Source organism: Pristis pectinata, chromosome 28 (genome assembly GCF_009764475.1).
Source record: "Pristis pectinata isolate sPriPec2 chromosome 28, sPriPec2.1.pri, whole genome shotgun sequence".
NCBI lineage: Eukaryota > Metazoa > Chordata > Chondrichthyes > Rhinopristiformes > Pristidae > Pristis > Pristis pectinata.
The window spans coordinates 23,728,381-23,747,277 of record NC_067432.1 but is presented as its reverse complement, the minus strand read 5'-3'; the positions used below and the strand labels follow the sequence as shown (position 1 = coordinate 23,747,277).

The following is an 18,897-nucleotide window of genomic DNA, read 5'->3' as shown; positions in this document are numbered from 1 at the left end:
TCTCCTGTTAATGTTTCAGGTCGATGAACTTTGATCAGATTTGGGAAAAGCTATAAATGAGACAGGTGTAAGTTGCAGAGAAAGGAGGGGCACAACAGTGAGGTGGTCTGTGGTGGAGTAGGGACCGGGGCAGACTGAGTGACACAAGTGGTGGTGGTGCTAAAGGCTGGTGAATGAGGAGGATATGAATGAATCTGAAATTCACCAGGAAAGAGTAAAAATATTGAATGCTAAAAATGTGAGACTAGAATGGTTGTTAAAAATCAAAACGTGCAGATGCTGAAAATGTGAAATAAAAACAGGAAATGGTCTCTGATCTGAAACATTAATTCTCTTTCTCTGTCCACAGGTGCTGCTTGAGCTACTGAATGTTTCCAGTAGCTTTCTATTTTAGCATGGCTAATTATCTGACGTTAGGATTAATCTGCCTGCTCCACTGAGTAACTTTTACCAATTTTTTGATGAGATCAACATGAAATATTAACCGTTTGTCTCTCCACAGATGCTGCCCAATCTACTGAGTATTTCCAGCACTTTTCTGCGTTATGACAAGAATCTTTTACCTTTTAGAGAGGAATAAAAAATCAGATCACAGTCCAAGTTAAGAGTCTAAAGTTTCTGTACTATTATCTCAGCCAGCTTTCTTTAATGGTGAACAGTACAGATGATATTTGACATGGCTCCTCAGCTCCCCATCTCCTCTGCTCTACACAAGTTCACAGGAGGTGGTGTCCTCACCACGTTGTGGGATTTTGCCTGAACACAGATTGCATCCAGGTACAATTAAATGTGTCTTAGCCTCAATTCACAGTAGCACAAAGTGAAGCAGAATTCACTGCTTGAACAATATCGCCACTGGTGACTAGGTCCACACTATCAAGCGGTTCAGTCAGCAGTGAATGAGAACAGCAGGTGGGGTTGGGAAGTGAGGACGTACCTGGCGAGCTGGAAGCGCAGTGTAGTTCTGGGGTGCAACATCTCGAGCTGAGCCACCAGTTCAAATACAGAAGGGGCGATCATGGTAATGAGTGAAACAACAACGCTCACCTAAACACAAACCAGACAGTGAGTGAGTGCATTCTGCAATAAGTGTTTCTGCCTGGAACGGCCTCAAGGACAAATGTGTACCTCATTCTTTTCCCAGAGCGTCAACTCGATCTTAGTGCGTTCCAACTCCTGTGAGCGATCAACGACAAAGTAAATGATGTAAATACTCCCGGCCAATGAGAGAAGCACCAGAATATTGGCAAGAATCCTTAAACTTATAATCACTGCCCTGTAAAAACATTAGGATGAAATGAGTTATTTTTGATTGAGTTACTACTGGGCTCTTGGTTTGCTCAAGTATGGGTTCTACTTCACCCTGCTGCTAATACTTACAGGCTTCTATCCTTTTTCTTCACTTGCTCCTCCAGAATTGCTTCCTTAAAAAGAAATGTATGTCCTGTGTTAACCCAGTTACTGATCAGCAGAGGCATTTATCAAATCTGGATGCTTTCCAAAATCGCATCAAGTGAACAGGGAAGCTTTCTCTAAAGTAATTTAGTGGAAAACATTGCCACTGCCAGACGGTCAGAGGAGATGGATTTAAAGTGATTCATGGATGTACCAATGCAGGACATAAAGAGAAATATTTAATTCAGCACATGCTTGTGTTCCAGGATGCCCTTCCTGAAAGGGTGTGGAAGCAGACAGAACAATGTGCAGACTGTGGGAAATGAGTGGGGGAGTGGGATTAATTAAGAATACAGGCAAGATCTTCAAATTGTAGAGATTGTAAAATCTTAAAATTCCACCACATATTTCCATGGGGTGATATTTATTAGGAGCTGCTTACTCTGATACTGTTGATGACGGCGGCCGTCTTGCTCTCTGCAGCCTCTGGATTTCCGATCAGGTAATCCCAGGCACAGAAGACCTTCCAGCAGAAGGTGTAGTTCTCATCAGAGGCACTGGCCATGCTCAGCCTGGAGTTCTTTGCCATTCTAAGAAGCAAAGTCAAAGAACAGCAGGATATCTTCATTCAAGCACATACCACCCTCAAGCAACAGACACACAGACACACGCGCACCCTGTCACTAGTTACATATAAATGCACACGTACAAACACAGAGACTTGGAAATTAAAAAGTGACCGTCACTCCTGAATATTGAGGCCTGAGAACACCTAAACATTGAGCCTTATGCTTCACTTCCATCAAGGAAGATGAGGAATCAGCACCTCCTGATATGGGAAGATCAGGCTGCAGTCAGTGTCACACCCACCCACAGGACAGTGTGGAACAACGGAATGCAGGCTGGAGGTATGAGCTGGGAGTGGATCAGGTGGTCTGACTGTGGGATAGGGAAGCGAACACTTGCTCTTCCCAGTTCCATTTTCAGATGAGTATCTTTTGAAGGCTGAGGTGTGTAGTGGTCTCACTCAGGTCTGTGTGCTGGGCTGCAGCCAGCTCCGGTTTAGAAATGCAGGGGGTACTGACTGCACCAGCCAAACTTAGGCCTCTAGCTTGCATTTACAGGGAGTCCGTTGTCTATGTTAGGCGTGAGCACAACACAGTGACCATTCTGGACTGTGCTTTTGGCTGGTAATGTGCTTCCTACTCACCATATTGCAGGCCTGGGGAGATATTAACTGTAGGGAAAACAGGCTCCACATGAGCAAAGTTCCAGGTTAGAAAGAGAGAGATGCAGGTATACATGAGCACAGGTGCAGTTGCATACATATACCACAGTAACAGCTACTTTGCTTGTCCAGAATGCCGGCATTTAAGAAGTGGGTTTGTATGTTTCTTTCTCCAAAACCCCGGTAAGTGCAAATGATCAGCAGCACTGAGCCAGGCCCTCAGGCCAGGAAGAGAGAGGAGTGTCCCTCCACACCTCACAGGGAAGCCTCTGACCTTGTGTGTCCCTGATCCTGCCTTGTTCATCCTCCCTCCCGCCTCCTCTTCTCCAATGATGGCCTGGAGCCTTTGTCCTCAACTGACCAATGGCATCTCTGGTGGGCAGATAGCTTCTCACTGGCTTGTTCACCAGACTGTCAATCAGGATGGATGTTGGGTAGGAGTCGGCTTTGAATTATGTAAGTGAGGCTCAATCCACCTCCCCTTCCCAGCAGAGTTGAAGACATAGTGTCACGGTCGTGCAGACCATGAAATGCTACAGCTTCACAGCTCCAGTGACCTAGGTTCCATCCTGACCTCCAATCTTGCCTGTGTAGACTTTGTACGTTTTCCCCGTGACCATTTGTGTTTCCTCCGGGTGCTCAGCTTTCCTCCCACATTCCAAAGCTGCACAGGTTGCCTGGGTTAATTGGCCACTGTAAATTCCCCCTGGTGTGTAGGTGAGGGATAGAATCCAGTGGGAATTGACAGGTATGTGGGGGTTCATGTGGAGTTAGTGTAAATGGGTGCTTGGTTTTGGGCACGGACTCAGTGGGCTGAAAGGCCTAATTTCTATGCTGTCTTAATCTATGGTATTGCTAAACCAGCAGGGAATACACCGAATAGTTTGAAATTGATCTTGGCCATGTAGATGACAGTGTGCTTTTAGAATGATTACTTTCGCAGCAGGATGATGAAGCTATAGGCAAACACTGCCATTCCAACCATAAAGTAGGCCAGTGGCAAATGGTAGCCTGCCCTTCCAATCTTCCTCTTGTTGCCATAGTAGCCGTAGAACATGACAGAGTATTGGAGGTAGCCCTGTGTGATGGACAGAATTAAAGTCAGAGCAGACACCGGCATAATTAAATGTTTGAGCAATTCACTGAGCAGTAATATTGGCTGTGTGATAAAAGATGGTGATATGCTTGCCCCAAGTGACCAGATGGTGTCCAGATCTTGTGCAGATCCGACATATCCCGCAGGAATAGTTTTGCTTGGAACACTTCCGAATGGAGCTCCTGCTAAAAGCTTGAAAAACAAAAAAACAGATGCAATTTCATTACCAACATTACTGACCCGATGTCATCAGATAACAGACTAAATGGAAAAGGAATTGAATATGTTGATGTTTGCAAGCTAATAATGCACAATGCAACATGGAGAAAATATTACATTTAAATGCTATCAGAATTGAAGGATCTGCCTGTCTTTGCAATGGCTAAAATGTTCTTCCTCTTATTAATGTCTCCTATGAACCTCCTTTCAGTTCAATTTACTGCAACAACTTTACATTGTTGAGAACTTTAAAGAAATGTTATTTATTTATTTATTCATGGGAAGTGGATCTCATTAGCCAGCACAGCGTTTATTGTCCATCTCTGAACTGTGTCTTACTGAACTGTGTTAAAGTCCTGTGGATCTCTGGATTGCCTTTGCTGAATGTCTGGTAGTTTGCTTACCACTACCGATAGTAGCTTTTTATTCCAGGTTTATTTAAGTACTCAAACTTATATTCCCCAGCTGCTGTGATGGGATTTAAATTCATATCTTCCGATGCATAGTCCAGAGCTCTGGGCAGTAATTTAAGCACCACAATATCATCCTCTTGTCCCAAGGCACTCTGCAGAAGATGGAAGAAACTGTCCTTCACAAAACAGCTTGGAGAGGTGGTTGGAAAGGATAAATTTAAAGTGGGACAAAGAAATTACGGGAGAGGGGTGTTTAGGAAGAGACTTGGTCCATGCAGCCACTTCCTCAAGGGGAGAAGTGGCAAGAAAGTGGAGACAGATGAGTAAGTTGGGAAAGGGAATTGGACGGCGTAGGACGGTACACACGGCTGGGACTGCTGGCTGAGGGAGGGAGGAGCTGCCAAGCATCCAGGATTGTCCTGGAGTTTCCAGCAATTATTCTTGGGACTCGCTGTCATCAGCAAAGCAACAATGGAAGCTAATGACCTGGAAGATCTGGTGATCTCTGTGGCATATATTCCCTGTTTCCCATACCTGCTGCACTCTCTCAGTTCAAACAAATTCTCATGCCCAATGCTGTGCTATCATTAACCTTGAGAAGCCAATTACAGTACAGAATTGTCACAAACAGAAAACAGTGACAGGAAAAGCAGGTTTCGATTATTAAATGTGATGCAGGGTGCCAACTAAGGATGGGAACAGATGAGTCATTAAAGCAGACACTGAAAGCTTCCTTTACATTGAAGCTTCTTTACATTACATTGCTTTACTGATAAGCTTCCTATCATATTAATTTTAATATTTCTTATTTTTCAACACACAGAAATAAAAGGAGTCTCTTGAGGCCAGTTTGCTAAGCAAGTGAAGACATTAAGAATTTCATAACTAAGTGTAACACTTTTAGGGTGTTTTATAAAGAGACTAATTTTTAAGTAGTTTAGATTCATACCAGTTTAAGCGAGTTCTTGGGTGTCAGGAGGGGACTGCATACAGTGTGGAGGAAGGCAGCATTACTGACACACTAATTTACAAAATCCCAATGTTGCTGTCGATCACATGGTGCAATGTTGGACACCACCACTGTCATGATTATTTTTATTACAAAATCCAGGGCAAAGAATAACCTGTTGCTGTGTCCAAAACCCCGGGGGGGGGGGGGGGGAATAAAACCTCTCATTTCCTCTACACAGTGGTTTATTTGTCACACAAATATTGTAGATGAGGAAACGAAAGGCTGTTTGACAGACAGCCGAAGCATTTTCCATTCAGGTTTCAGAATCTGTTGCTTTCTATATGGCCAAGGGGAATTGGACAGCCATGAAGATGACTCCATCAGATGACCAGCAATAGTTGGGTGGAGTGTCAAATTACATAACCTCCAGGAACTAGAACTGACATCTCCAGGCCACAGAGAGTTTTGGATAAGGATAATGATGTTAAATTCAGTGGAGCTCATATCTACTTCTGGCAGAACAAAACCCAGGCTTAGCTTTATGACGGCAATGGATAGGATAGTCAGACAGGCTGTGTAATGGCTGGCCAGTTTGCTGAACCTGTATTGCTATACCAACCAATATTAACACTGATTGCAGTATATACACAATGGGACAGCGGGCACTTATGTAAATCAGTGTGGACTGGAACTATTTAGGTGAGCAGTACTTGGTATGGGGCAAAATATGACAGCAGACAAATTATATTTAGCTATTCCATGCAGTGATACCTACCTCTGGTAATATAACAAATGCTCCAGTCATTATTGTCAGCACTATGTTGATGCCAAACATCCATCTCAAAAAGATAAAGTAAGAAGCCACACCAGAGCCGAAATGACCTATCAATGACAAAAGAATACGGCACTACAACAGTTCACTTCCATTGGTGCAATGTCTTAATAGGAAACTTTGATATTTAGGTGCTCGATGTGTGTTTCAATATATTATGTTCTTCTTCAGACAAAGGATGTCTGAGGAATGGAACTCTCCCATTTTAGTATCAGGCATTTCCAGCTGAGGCACGCAGCCAGTTACAGAGACCTTTCTCCATTCTGTTTCAATAATATGCTTCACCCTAACCTCAGAACTGTCATACTGTTATAAATGCTGCTTTCCAGTTCCCACAGCAGCCACCTAATCACCTGAGTGAGATGGAGAATCCATACGCACTCAAGGTCAAGTTGTTTAAGCTCATTGTACTTCAGATGGTATGGTTGGAGAAGCTATCTATTTCCCTAGCCTGGATTAGACAGGATCCACAGGTCACCCATGAAGAAAGACCAAACACAAACCCTTGTCCCACTCACCTCCATAAAAGTTGGGCTCCACATACAACTGCCTTCTCCATGCTAATCAGTGTGAGGTACAGGATAACACAGAGTGAGAACTTACTAATTTATCTTACAAGTCCAAGAGCCACACAACAAGATTCTCACTGTGTTCTTTTCCATGTGAGCTAAGAAGTTAAATGATACTCTTGAACTTTCCATACCTATCATGGCAGAGTTGTACATCTCTGGTGGTTTCATGTTTCTGTCAGTGCCACATGAAGAGAGGTTTCCAGTGCAGAAGAGAGGAAGCAGTGTTCAAACAACAAACAAAATATACCCCGTTAGGGTCCCTTAGGACTTACTTACTTTCAATTTTCTTGATTCTCATCTCCCAGGGGATGAAAAGTACCATGATATTGTACACCAGTCTCCCAAATTTCTTCCACATCTAGATTTTAAAGCAAAGATTTTAAAGTAAATGAACCACAGTGCTGTGACATCAAACCATCACTTCTGCTAACTCCCTCACGGGTGAGAGAAGGATCAAAACCAATGGTACAGAAGCAAAATAGGGTGGATGCTGGAAATATGAAATAAAAACAGAAAATGCTACAAATACTCTGCAGGTCAGCCACCATTTATGAAGAGAAAAATAGAGTTAGTGCTTTCGGCTGAACTCACAATTTGAGCTCTGATGGAAATTGTTGACCAGAAACAAACTTTTTTTTCTCTCTCTACAATGTGTTGCTTGACTGCTGAGTAGTTCCAGCTTGCATCTATTTAATTAGTTCCAGGATGTGAGCATCACTGGCAAGACCAGCTTTTATTGCCATCACTAATTGCCCTTGAGAAGGTGATGGTCAGCTGCTATCTTGAATCGCTGCAGTACTTTTGGTGAAGATGCTCCCACAGTGCTGTTGTGTTGAGAGTTCTGTGGTGTAGGCTCGGCAACAAAGAAGGACCAGTGAGATATTTCTACTCAGGATAGTGTGGAACTTGGAGGGGAACCAGCAGGTGGTTGTGGTCTCAAAAGTCTACTGCCCTTTGCCCTTCTTGACGATAGAGGTTACGGGTTCAAGAGATATGGTCAGAGGAGCCTGGACGAGCAACTGCTGAAGGGAGGTGGTTAAGCTTTCTCTTGTTGCAAATGGCTGTTGCCTCGCACTTGTGTGGTATGAATTCCACTTACCACGTACCAGCCCAGATCTGATCGTTGTCTGGGTCTTGCTGCATGCAGGTATGCATTGCTTCTTTTGCTGAGGAGTTACAAATGGCACTAAGCATTGTGCAGTCATCAACGAACATCCCCACTTCAGCTTCGATACTTCAGCACTGCACCTCCTCTGTAGCTGTGACATTTTACTCTGTATTCTGTTATTGTTTTTACCCTGTACTACCTCAATGCACTGTGTAATGAATTCATCTGTACGAACGGTATGCAAGACAAGTTTTTCACTGTACCTCAGTACAAGTGACAATAATAAACCAATACCAATAATTTTTGCTTTATCCAGTTCTTTCAGCCATTCCTTGATATCATAAAGTGAACTGAAGTGGCTGGAGACTGGCTTCTGTGAGGGAAGACAAGATGCATCACCCACTCTGCACTTCTGACGGAAGAAGGTTGTGAATGCTTCAACCTTGTCAATATCTCATCGGTAAGGGTGGGAATGCTCCTGGACCATTCATGATCAGATGTGGCAAATCAGAACTTTAATCTGATTGGTTGGTTTTGTGATGCAGCTGGACAACCCGGCAGTGCCGACAGGAGACTGGACAGCACCTCCAGACTCCTGATGGAAACGGTTAAAGATGCAAAGTTGTGCGACGCCTTCAGCACCCCTGCAGGTGGAGCACAGCTGCAATACACTTGGACTGGAATAGGCAGCTCAGTACGGTCCCGGATAGACTTCCTCTTCACATCGAAGGCAGTCATAGTTAGATCCACCGATCTCACGCTGGTGGTCTTCTCTGACCACTGCCTCCATTGTAACTCCTGGCACCTACAGGAGGACCAGAAGGCAGGCAGGGGGACGTGGAAGTTGAATGTCAAGCTGTTGACCCCAGAGAACATGGAGGAACTAAAGAGGGATTACACAGGTTGGAGATCCATGAAGTCCCTCCTTCACTCCCTGATTCACAGGTGGGAAGCAACCAAGGAGAAGACCAAGAGGTTCTTCATGCTCAAAGGGGTTGAGAAAGCTAGACAGAGTCAGAGGGAACTGCGCCAACTCCAGACAGACTAGCAGCAACTTCTCCTTCTGCAATCGAGGGGAGTGGATGTGAGAGAGGAACTCTGAGACGTGAAGAGACGGCAAGCTCAGCTCCACGCCTCCGAATCCTCGAAGATCATCTTCAGATCCAGGGTTCACTTTGTGGAACAGGATGAGATGTGCTCACGCTTCTTCTTCCGAAAGGTTCACAGGGGGAGCTCTGTGATCCACAGCCTTAAAGAAGAGGATGGCTCAGTAATATCCTCACAGACAGACATACTGAGGATCTGCAGATCCTTTTATGCCAGTCTGTATGACAGTAAGACCACAGACAGCACGGCCTCCCAAAATTTCCTGTCCTCTATCACGCAGGTGCTAGACGACAGCAAGCGTGGGAGCCTGGAGCAGCCATTGTCCCTGGAGGAGCTGACTGGCTCCATCCGCTCCCTTTGCATGAGTAAAACTCCCGGAAGGGATGGCTTACCAGCAGAGTTGTACTCGGCTCTGTGGGACTGGATGGGCCCAGTCCTGCTGGAAGTGTTCAATGCTATGCTTCTGGCTGGCAGCGTGTCAGACTCCATGATGAAGGGCATCATTACCCTCATCAACAAGCAGAGGGGGGAGAAGGAGGGCATCAGGAATTGGAGACCCATCTCACTGTTAAACATGGACTATAAGATCCTGCCCAAGGCCATTGCCAACCGGGTAAAGTCTGCTCTGGGACAGGTGATCCACCCAGACCAAACCTGTGCTGTACCTGGCAGGAAAGTCTCTGACAGCCTTGTGCTGCTCAGGGATACCATTGTCTATGAGCAGGACAGTGGGGTGGACGTCTGTCTGGTCAGCTTGGAACAGGAGAAGCCCCTCAACAGGATATCACACACGTACATGATGGATGTGCTCTCCAAAATCCGCAGTGCAGTCCAAATCTATGGGTGGGAGACAGCTAGTTTTCCCATGAAGTCTGGAGTCAGGCAGGGTTGTTCACTCTCCCCTATCTTGTTTGCGTGCTGCATAGAACACTTTGCCGAATCCATCAGGAAGGACGAGAGAATCAGAGGGGTGACATTGCCAGGCATTGGGAGCACCCAGGTGAAAACCTCCCTGTACATGAATGATGTCGCCGTCTTCTGCTCGGACCCACAGTCAGTTCACAGATTGACCAGCATCTGCGACCAGTCTGAGTTGGCATCGGGGGCCAGAGTTAACAGCACGAAGAGCGAGGCTGTGCTCTTCGACAACTGGCCCGACCGATCCAAAATCCCCTTCACCGTCAGGTCCGACTACCTGAAGGTGCTGGGGATCTGATTTGGAGGGGCTGAGATGTGTAACAAGAATTGGCTGGAGCGGATTGGGAAGGTAAAACAGAAATTTGGTTTGTGGAATTGGCGTTCTCTGTCAATAACTGGGAAGAACTTGGTCATCAGATGCGATGTGCTCTCAGGGCTGCCGTACTTGGAGCAGGTGTGGCCTGTTCCTTGCTTCTCTGCCTCAGTAATCACCCGCGACGTCTTCCAGTTTATCTGGGGGTCCAAGATGGACCAAGTCCGACGGGTCATGCTGCAAGTCCCCTGAGAATGGGGGCAGAAGTGTACCTAATATTGTCCTCATCCTGATGACCACCTTCGTGTGTGGCTGTATCAACTGGTGTGTGGACCCAAAATACGTGAGCACCAAGTGTCACCACATGCTGAGGTTCTACCTATCCCTGGTGTTGCAGAGGATGGGCCCGACCCCTCTAGCGCGCGACATCCCAGTCAGCTGGACGTTGCTGCACCACCTGCCCTTTGTGGAAGAGTTCTTCCAAGTAAACACCTTTGACCACAAGTCCATCAGACAGTGGTCAGCGTGGATTTACTGCAGACACAGCGGGACAGGGACACAATGGATTCTATGGGTTTGTTCCCTGAGCAAATGGTCCAAACCATATGGCAGAATCCCTCATCACCAGATCTGTCCAACAAGCTTCGAGACCTCACTTGGCTGGTGCTGAGAGGTCCCCACCTAGTCAGAGCCTTCCTCTATAGATGACACATCACCCCCAAAGCATGCTGCCCTCGGGAAGGCTGTGGGGGGGGAGGGGGAGGCAGGAAACAGTCATGCACCTCTTTGCAGACTGTGGATTTGCTAAGAGGGTGTGGAGATGGATGCAAGTGTCCGTGTCCTGGTTCATCCCCAGCAGCTGCGTGACAGAAGACTCTCTGATCACCGGCTGTTCCCGGGCACACACACCGAGACAGACCTCAAGCTGCTGGAAGGTCATCAACTCGGAGAAAGATGCCCTTTTGTCCACCTGAATCTTGCTGGTCTTCCAGCACAGTGAGATGTCTGTAAGGGAATGCTGCTGACTGGCACAGTCCAGGCTGCAGGAGTATGTGCTGACGGATGGACTTAAGCTCGGTGCAGCCAATGCTACGGCTCTGTGGGGAAGGATCACAGTCTGGGCTCCTTCCGCTATTGCACACAGAGAGGCAGAGGTGGGTGGGGAAGCCCCTGAAACAATGAAAGGGGAATCACCTCAGGGAGCCACATTAGTGGCAATGGGGCTATGCTTGTATGGTTTTTATTATCTCTTTAAGTCTTACACTACTGAATGTAACAATCGTGAATGTATTTTGTATTTTGCACTGTTTGCTTACCTTGTATATATTTTTAATTTGAATAAAGTTTATTTTTGAAATTAAAAGAAAAGCCTCATGGTTCAGAGCTGTTCTGAGCTTGTCCTGTCCCACTTAACACAAATGTAGTGCTGCACAACATGATGGGAGGTGTCCTTGCTGTGAAGACTTGTCTTCACAGGACTGGTTGGGGGGTGTCACTTCTACAAGACGTCATGAACAGAGGATGAGGCCAAGTGCGTTCATCCCTCATGTTGTTCACGCTGTACCTGCTGCAGACGCTGTCTGGCAGATGTGCCCTTCAGGACTCGGCCAACCTGCTCACTGGTGGTGTTACAAAGTCACACTTGGTGATGGATTATGAAGCCCCTATCCTGTGTACAACTGCAGTACGACTTTGGGAATTCTGCCTTGCTGATGAGACAGAATGCACCTGGAGATTGCAATGGAGTAGTCTGGCGTGTGAGGTATAACATCATGAAGAGGAATGCATCACTTTGTTCAGATGATAGGTCTCAATCCAAAACGTCAACTGTCCGTTTCCTTCCACAGATGCTGCCTGACCTGCTGAGTTCCTCCAGCAGTCTGTCGCTTGAATAGTCAGTGGGACGGTTCTCCCAATTCTGATGAAGGACCTCTGACCTGAAACATTGACCCTGTTTCTCTTACACCTGCTGACCTAGTTCCAGCATTTTCTGGTTTTCTTTTAGATTTCCAGCATCTGCAGTTTTTTTTTGATTTTCACGTGCAGAGAGCAATAGTATCATGTCATAACAGAACTTCAAAAGATCAAACTATACAATGCTTTGTCTTTTAAATAAATAATTCCTTACTGTAGGTGTGTGCCATTTACTTCATCATACGATTCTCTATGAACTTAATTAAATCTACTGAATTCAATTACTGTAGGTTGAACAAACTCCACAGGGCTTGGTTTAAATTCTTTCCACCACAATCTGCTTCAGTTGTGGGTTAGATTCCCAACTTACTTCTGCCCCTGCTGCCTGATAGCCTCTCGTCCTAGTCAACCTGCCTTCGTACTTCAGCACGATTTCTTTGGCTTGCCTGTAACACAAGTATCAGCATAATTTGACACTCTGAGCCATTATGCCATAATTTCTAATACATCATCATTTATATAATTTCTAATACACCATGATAGCAAGCAATAACGACATAATTTCACTTTGTGCCACATTATCGCCTCGTTTCTCACAGCACAATTCCAACACTTATTTACATTATCTATTGCATGCTATTTCACACTACTGACCATCATAGAACATAGAACAGCACAGCACAGAACAGGCCCTTCGGCCCACAATGCTGGGCCAACATAGCCAATCCCTCCTGCCTACAGAATGCCCATATCCCTCTATTTTCCTCTCATTCTTGTGCCCATCCAAGCCCCTCTTAAAAGCCCCCAATGAATTTGCCTCCACCACCCTATCAGGCAACACATTCCAGGCTTCCATCACTTGTTTGTGCCCAGTTTGTGCCCAGTATAACGAGTTTGCACACTGCCACAATTAACTTCAATATTGATCAACCACTATTTAATTGAGTAAGAATCGAAGTTGTGAGGAATGATGATGCAATCTTCAGCTTGGAAAGATGTGCCTGAGAAGTGACATTAAAGAGTGGGCCAAGATGACAATTAGTATTAAACACGATATCAAAAAAAGGAAGGTAATTAATTTGTGCAAATTGCACAAAGTACCACAGATCCAAAGTCATTAATTTGGGAATTAAATTAGGAGGTTTTATTTTCATTTATATGTTTCACTCATGAAATGAACTCCCAGACGGAGTGGAACAGTAAAACCATTAGCTGTACAATGGGAGAACTGTAGAACTTACTTCATGGGCCAAATGATCTTCATCATCCAAAATTATCATTTGATGTAAATTTTGTCAGTCCATAATTTGAGTAGGTATGACTACTTCCTCTTGCTTTAGCTTGAATATGGAGACATCATGAGTCCCAGCCAGAATAAACATGATGGGCTAATTCCCCCATCAATCGTATTAGAGCCACAAAGTTTTACATGATTGGGATTGACTTAACACATAATTTGAATTAGTAAGCGCCTTTAGTTTTTCCAAAAGTTTAGGATGTCACAAAGCACTTTTTATAACCAATGAAGTTGAAATACATCAGTCAATTTGTCCACAGCAATTTTTCAAAAAGGAACGGGTTAATGACCAAAATAATCTCTTTTTCAGTGATTTTGAGTGGTTCAAGGTACAAAAGAAAAATAGACCCATGAGATCTTTTATGTCTAGTGGAAGGTAACTATCTGTCAATCACTATATTTTGTTTAGAAGGTAAATCTATCTGTTTGGTGTGGTTTCAATCCTAAATTTGGAAACTTTCAACTTTTGCCTATCTCCATCTCATTGAATGATGCAATGTTGATATGTTTACAGTTACTGAGCAGATGTTACTGGGATGGGACAAATAGACTTCTGGTTAACACAAGAGGGCATAATTTTAAGGTGATTGGAGGAAGGAAAAGGGGGGATGTCAGAGGTAAGGTTTTTACACAGTGAGTGGTGGGTGCGTGGAATGCACTGCCGGCAGAGGTGGTGGAGGCAGATACATTAGGGACAGTTAAGAGACTCTTAGCTAGCCACATGAATGATAGAAAAATGGAGGACTATGTGGGAGGGAAGGCTTAGACAGACCTTAGAGCAGGATAAAATGTCAGCACAACATTATGGTCCGAAGGGCCTGTACTGTGCTGTAGTGTTCTATGTTCTAAAACCTACTACCTTATTGTCCTGTTTCTTCTCTCCATTTGCTTTTGTGTTCTAATTTATGAGGTTCTCAATTATTTCTTTTTAATTTATTCAGTGATGAAAGCACTCAAGAAGCTCAACATTAAAGCTACCACCTTGATTGTTTTCCAATTCACCACCATGAATACTCAGAAACACCAATTGCATGATGACTTTTTGGGTATGTATGGCAAGGCCAGTATTTGTTCCCTGGCTCTCTGTGGCCTTGATTCTAGTGTTGAGTCTCTTTACTAAACCACTGCAGTCCTTGTGGCGAAGATGTTCTGGGATTTTCTGACCTTTAATGATGGTGATAAGGTACAGTGTAACTTGGAGAGCAATTTAGAGATATGGTGCTCTTACACAAATGCTGCTCTTGTCCACAGATTTAGGAGGTGTTGCTGATGAAGCCTTGGATGGTACACACCACAGTCACAGTGGTGTTTCTGACTGAGTGCTTATGGTGGTGAATGGGATGTCAGTCAAAGTGGTAGCTTCACTCTTGAGCTTCTTGAGTGCTTTTAGAGCTGTATTCATCCAGGCAAATAGAGTTTACTCCAAGGCACACACTGCCATATGCTATCTAATGGCAAATATTTAGGGAAGTCTGAGGGTGAGTCATTCGTGCAGTATACTCCAACTCTGACTTGTGGTTCATTAACATTTTTTATTGGGTTGGTTCAGTTAAGTTTCTGTTCACTGGTGACCCACTAGGTTGTTAACAGCAGGTGATCCAGTGACACTCCAGCTGAAGCTAAGTGCGAGAGGGAGGTGGAGCTGGTCATGTCTAGCATTTGTGTGGTACAAATGTTACATGCCACGTCTGCCCAAACCTAATCGCCATTTCTGATTTTACTCTTCAGATATTGAAACAGTTTGTGCCCCATGTGGTAGCTTTAGTGTTCTCTTTTGAATGGATTCAAAGGAAACAAAATTGTTCATCACCACTAACACAAAACAGATGATGGTGAATCACTGATCATTTTACCTGGATTATCCTATGCAATGGTTGAGGCTCTTTTTTTATACTATGCTATTACTCCATTAACCAGATGGGTATAAACATTTACAAGTCAAGTCTAAATAGTAAATATTGACAGCAAACTGCTACAAAGATTCACGACAGCAGGAAGCAAGGCTTTGAGAAGCTATTGTGTGCCCAATGTATGACAATCACAAATTGCTTCCACATTTCAGCTGACCTGAAATTCAAAACCAGATGGCTGCAAATTGGATTTTTAAATGCGACTCTTGATAGTTATAAATACCTTAAGCCACAAATAGTTCAATTCATTCTATGCAAATTTTAACTAAGAACCAGTTAATGTGATTCTTCTAAATTTCTAATCTAACTTGAAAAATGGAAGAGTTTCAATATAAAATTTATCTTTGTAAAGAAAAGAAATCAGAGTTCTCAATTAAAGGTAATTTAGTTACGCACTCTTCTTTATGCAGCCTTGTATTCTGTGCAATGGTTTTAACCTCAGTTTACATGGCAAAAATTATAACACTGATGAAACAGAGTCAGGTGTTTCAGCTTAACTCCTTTCTAATAGGATGGGACCTTGGTGAGCTGGTCAAAGCTGAAGCAAAAAACAAGCATGCTGGGGGAAATCAGCAGGTCAGGCAGCATCTGTGCAAGGAAATGGACAGTCGATGTTTCCAGTTGAGATCCTTCATCTGGACATCAAAACTGAATTTTGTTAACACTATGAAGCAGTATTAACAATTAAAAGTGTAGCCAGCTCTTCTTGCACTTGAAAAGACTTTACATATTAAAAGTGTATACTGCGCTATACTACACAGAGACCAGATAACTGCACTTTCCTGCATCCCGTTTTGTCCTTGAGCAGCAATCTTTGTCTTTTGCATCCTTCAAAGCTCCAGTGAAGCCCAATTCAGTCTTGAGGAACAACATCAAATCTTCCTCATGGGTACTCTCCAATCTCTGGCCTGAACAATGACTTCAGTAACATGCCATATCTAAGACTCAGGAGGCAGCATAGGGGTTTCTGCATGACTTCTGACAAGATAGGCTGGTCAAGAAAGCAAAAGCTGAGGCACAGAGTACAAGAACAGGAACATTATGCTATAACTATATAGATTGTCAGTTAGACCACAACTTGAGCACTGCTTACAGTTCTCATGGGATCTAAGAGTGAGTGCCAAAACTGGCTCAGTGGCAGGAAGCAGAGGGTAATGATTGATGGGTGTTTTCTGTACTGTATGACTCTTTGATAGAACAGCTGTTCCACAGGGCACCATATTCTGTCCGTTGCTTTTCATAATATATGTCGTTAGGAATCTTGAGGCCATACAACAGGAGCACACAGTGGTCCCTGAGTGAATGGAGGTGACCACCTCACAGACTACCCACAGCCACCCAACCCATCTGTGGCAGAGTCTGAAATACCCACATCAACCACAGCCACCTCAAAACTTCAGCCCAACCCATCCATGCCAACCAAGATGCCCATCCAAGCTCATCCCACTTGCCCACATTTGGCCCATATCCCTCTAAACCTTTCCTATCCATGTACATGTTCAGTTGTCTTTTGAATGTTGTTATTGTCCCTGTCTCAACCACTGGTTCTATATACACACCACCCTCTGCGTGAAGAAGTTGCCGCTCAGGTTCATTTTAAATCTTTCCCCTCTCACCTTAAACCCATGCCTTCTTGCTTTTGATAACCTTTCCCTGGGAAAAAGATTGAGCATTCACCCTATCTATACCCCTGCTGATTTTATACACCTGTATAAGGTAACAATTCAGCCTGCACGTCTGGGGCACCAGGGCACGTTACTCCTAACCTCCAGCCCACACCATACACCCAGTGTCAGTCAGACCCCTACATGGGAGATTCCGGCCAGGCAGTGGGTTTATCAGGCGTTGGGATAGTGGCACCCACCCGGGTCCCCAGCTCCACCTCCCCCCCAACAGCAGTGCGGAATCAGAGACCCTCTGAAGTGTTCCAAGATGTTGGTCCCAATGCAGAGTTTCCACCCGAATCGTCGACAATTCCTTTCCCCCACAGACGCTGCTCGACCCGCTGAGTTCCCCCGGTAGATTGTTTGTTGTTCCAGATTCCAGCTGCCAGATTCCAGAGCCCAGCTGCTTTTGCCCTGATGCGCTGCCCCTCGGCTCCGCTCGTCACCAGGGTCTGACACAACTGGAACACCCGCTCACACACAGGCCAGAACTCTGAGTGAGGCACAGCAAGATCCCACACGCTCACCCGCCTCCCCTCCAACACCTCTGAGGACGGGTCTTTTGAAACATAACTGTCGGTTGTAAGGAACCTGCTGGCGGGACCCAGCGGGTTCACTTTACGCCCAAGTGAGCCCTCCACCCCCCCCCCACACCCCCACCCCCACCCCCAAACACCCCCCCACCACACACACCCCCACCACACCCCCCCACACACACACCCCCCACACACACACACCCCCCCACCACCCCCCCCACCCCACCCCCCCCCCCCCCCCCCCCCCCCCCCCCCCCCCCCCCCCCCCACACACACACACACACTAGAAGCCAAGACAACGAGTCTGGACCTGTGAGCAGACTGACCTCAGCACCTTCAACTTTTTGTCCATGGGCCACGGCCTGACTCGAATATTGGAGATAATTTCCTTCTGGATCTGAATGTTCTGAAAGATTTCCTTGGGATCCTTGCAATCAGCCTTCTCCTCCTCTTGCGCATCCTCCTCCGAATTACTGTTAAGACAAACACATACTGTAAACACTCCGCCACTTGGGAACAAGACAGGATCAACGCCGACCCAAACAACAGCCGCACTCACTGACCCCTGCTCCAAAGAAATGAACCAGATTTCATTTTAACTTTCACGCCAAACCCTGCCAGCGGTTGTAAAATGCATATTATGTGTAGGATTATTCTCCGCTGGAAAATTACATTAAGGAGAAGGTTTGTGAACTTATATTGAAGTAAATGATGCGTGATAATTATTCACATGGGTTTCCTATGCATATTTACATACTTATTTGTAAATAAATGATATATTTTCACACACAGACATTCACAAATACACACTTAAGTATAAAATCTACATATATTTGTAAGATAGCACATATATATTTTAAATATGTACATTAATTAATGTAAGCTCCCCATACTGTGTACGTTTGGATTGAAACCGGCTTCCCTATATATAAAAAAAACCCTTCCCAAATACTTGTATTGACTTAACCTAATGACTCCACTTTAAAAGAGTCATTAGGTTAAATCATTACCAGTATTTGGGAAGGGTTGTTTTTATCTGGGTCAACAGTCCCCCACCCGTTTACTCATCTTCACCTGTTCTCATACTCTTGGTAAGCCGCCGAGTAGATCTTGCGGTTGATGGAGTTTTTGCGAATACTCTGCAACCGCTGCGCTGCTTTTGAGGGTTTGTTGCTTGCCGTCTGGTTCATTGAGGTCGCGCTCCGCACCGCTCGCTCCCGCCCAGAGCTCTGCTCCGTATCTGGAGGCGCCGGTCACTGTCTCCGCGCTGACCAGTCCAAGGAGACCCTGCTCCCCAGACTGGACCAGCCACAGTCTCGCCGACCGCCTCTTAAAGGGGAGGTCCACCACGGCAATCAGCTCACAGCATCTTCCGCTGAAGGAAAACGCGCACGGCAGCCCGATGCAAAATATAAACAACAAA

At 45.1% G+C, this 18,897-nt stretch overlaps 1 protein-coding gene across 1 annotated transcript in view; it reads right to left on the bottom strand.

The window, feature by feature from the left end:
- Nucleotides 1-18,675, bottom strand: part of LOC127584024 (transmembrane channel-like protein 3) — a 40,954-nt gene extending 22,279 nt beyond the window's left edge. Inside the window, exons 1-11 of the mRNA XM_052040540.1 lie at nucleotides 18,549-18,675; nucleotides 17,801-17,947; nucleotides 12,438-12,513; nucleotides 6,984-7,065; nucleotides 6,079-6,185; nucleotides 3,813-3,911; nucleotides 3,559-3,701; nucleotides 1,838-1,985; nucleotides 1,381-1,424; nucleotides 1,129-1,276; nucleotides 938-1,047 (exon numbers count right to left, since the gene is read on the bottom strand). Of these exons, the coding sequence (XP_051896500.1) occupies nucleotides 938-1,047; nucleotides 1,129-1,276; nucleotides 1,381-1,424; nucleotides 1,838-1,985; nucleotides 3,559-3,701; nucleotides 3,813-3,911; nucleotides 6,079-6,185; nucleotides 6,984-7,065; nucleotides 12,438-12,513; nucleotides 17,801-17,947; nucleotides 18,549-18,664 (1,220 nt within the window). The 5' untranslated portion in view covers nucleotides 18,665-18,675. The remainder of the gene's footprint in view (nucleotides 1-937; nucleotides 1,048-1,128; nucleotides 1,277-1,380; nucleotides 1,425-1,837; nucleotides 1,986-3,558; nucleotides 3,702-3,812; nucleotides 3,912-6,078; nucleotides 6,186-6,983; nucleotides 7,066-12,437; nucleotides 12,514-17,800; nucleotides 17,948-18,548) is intronic.
- Nucleotides 18,676-18,897: the final 222 nt, after the last annotated feature.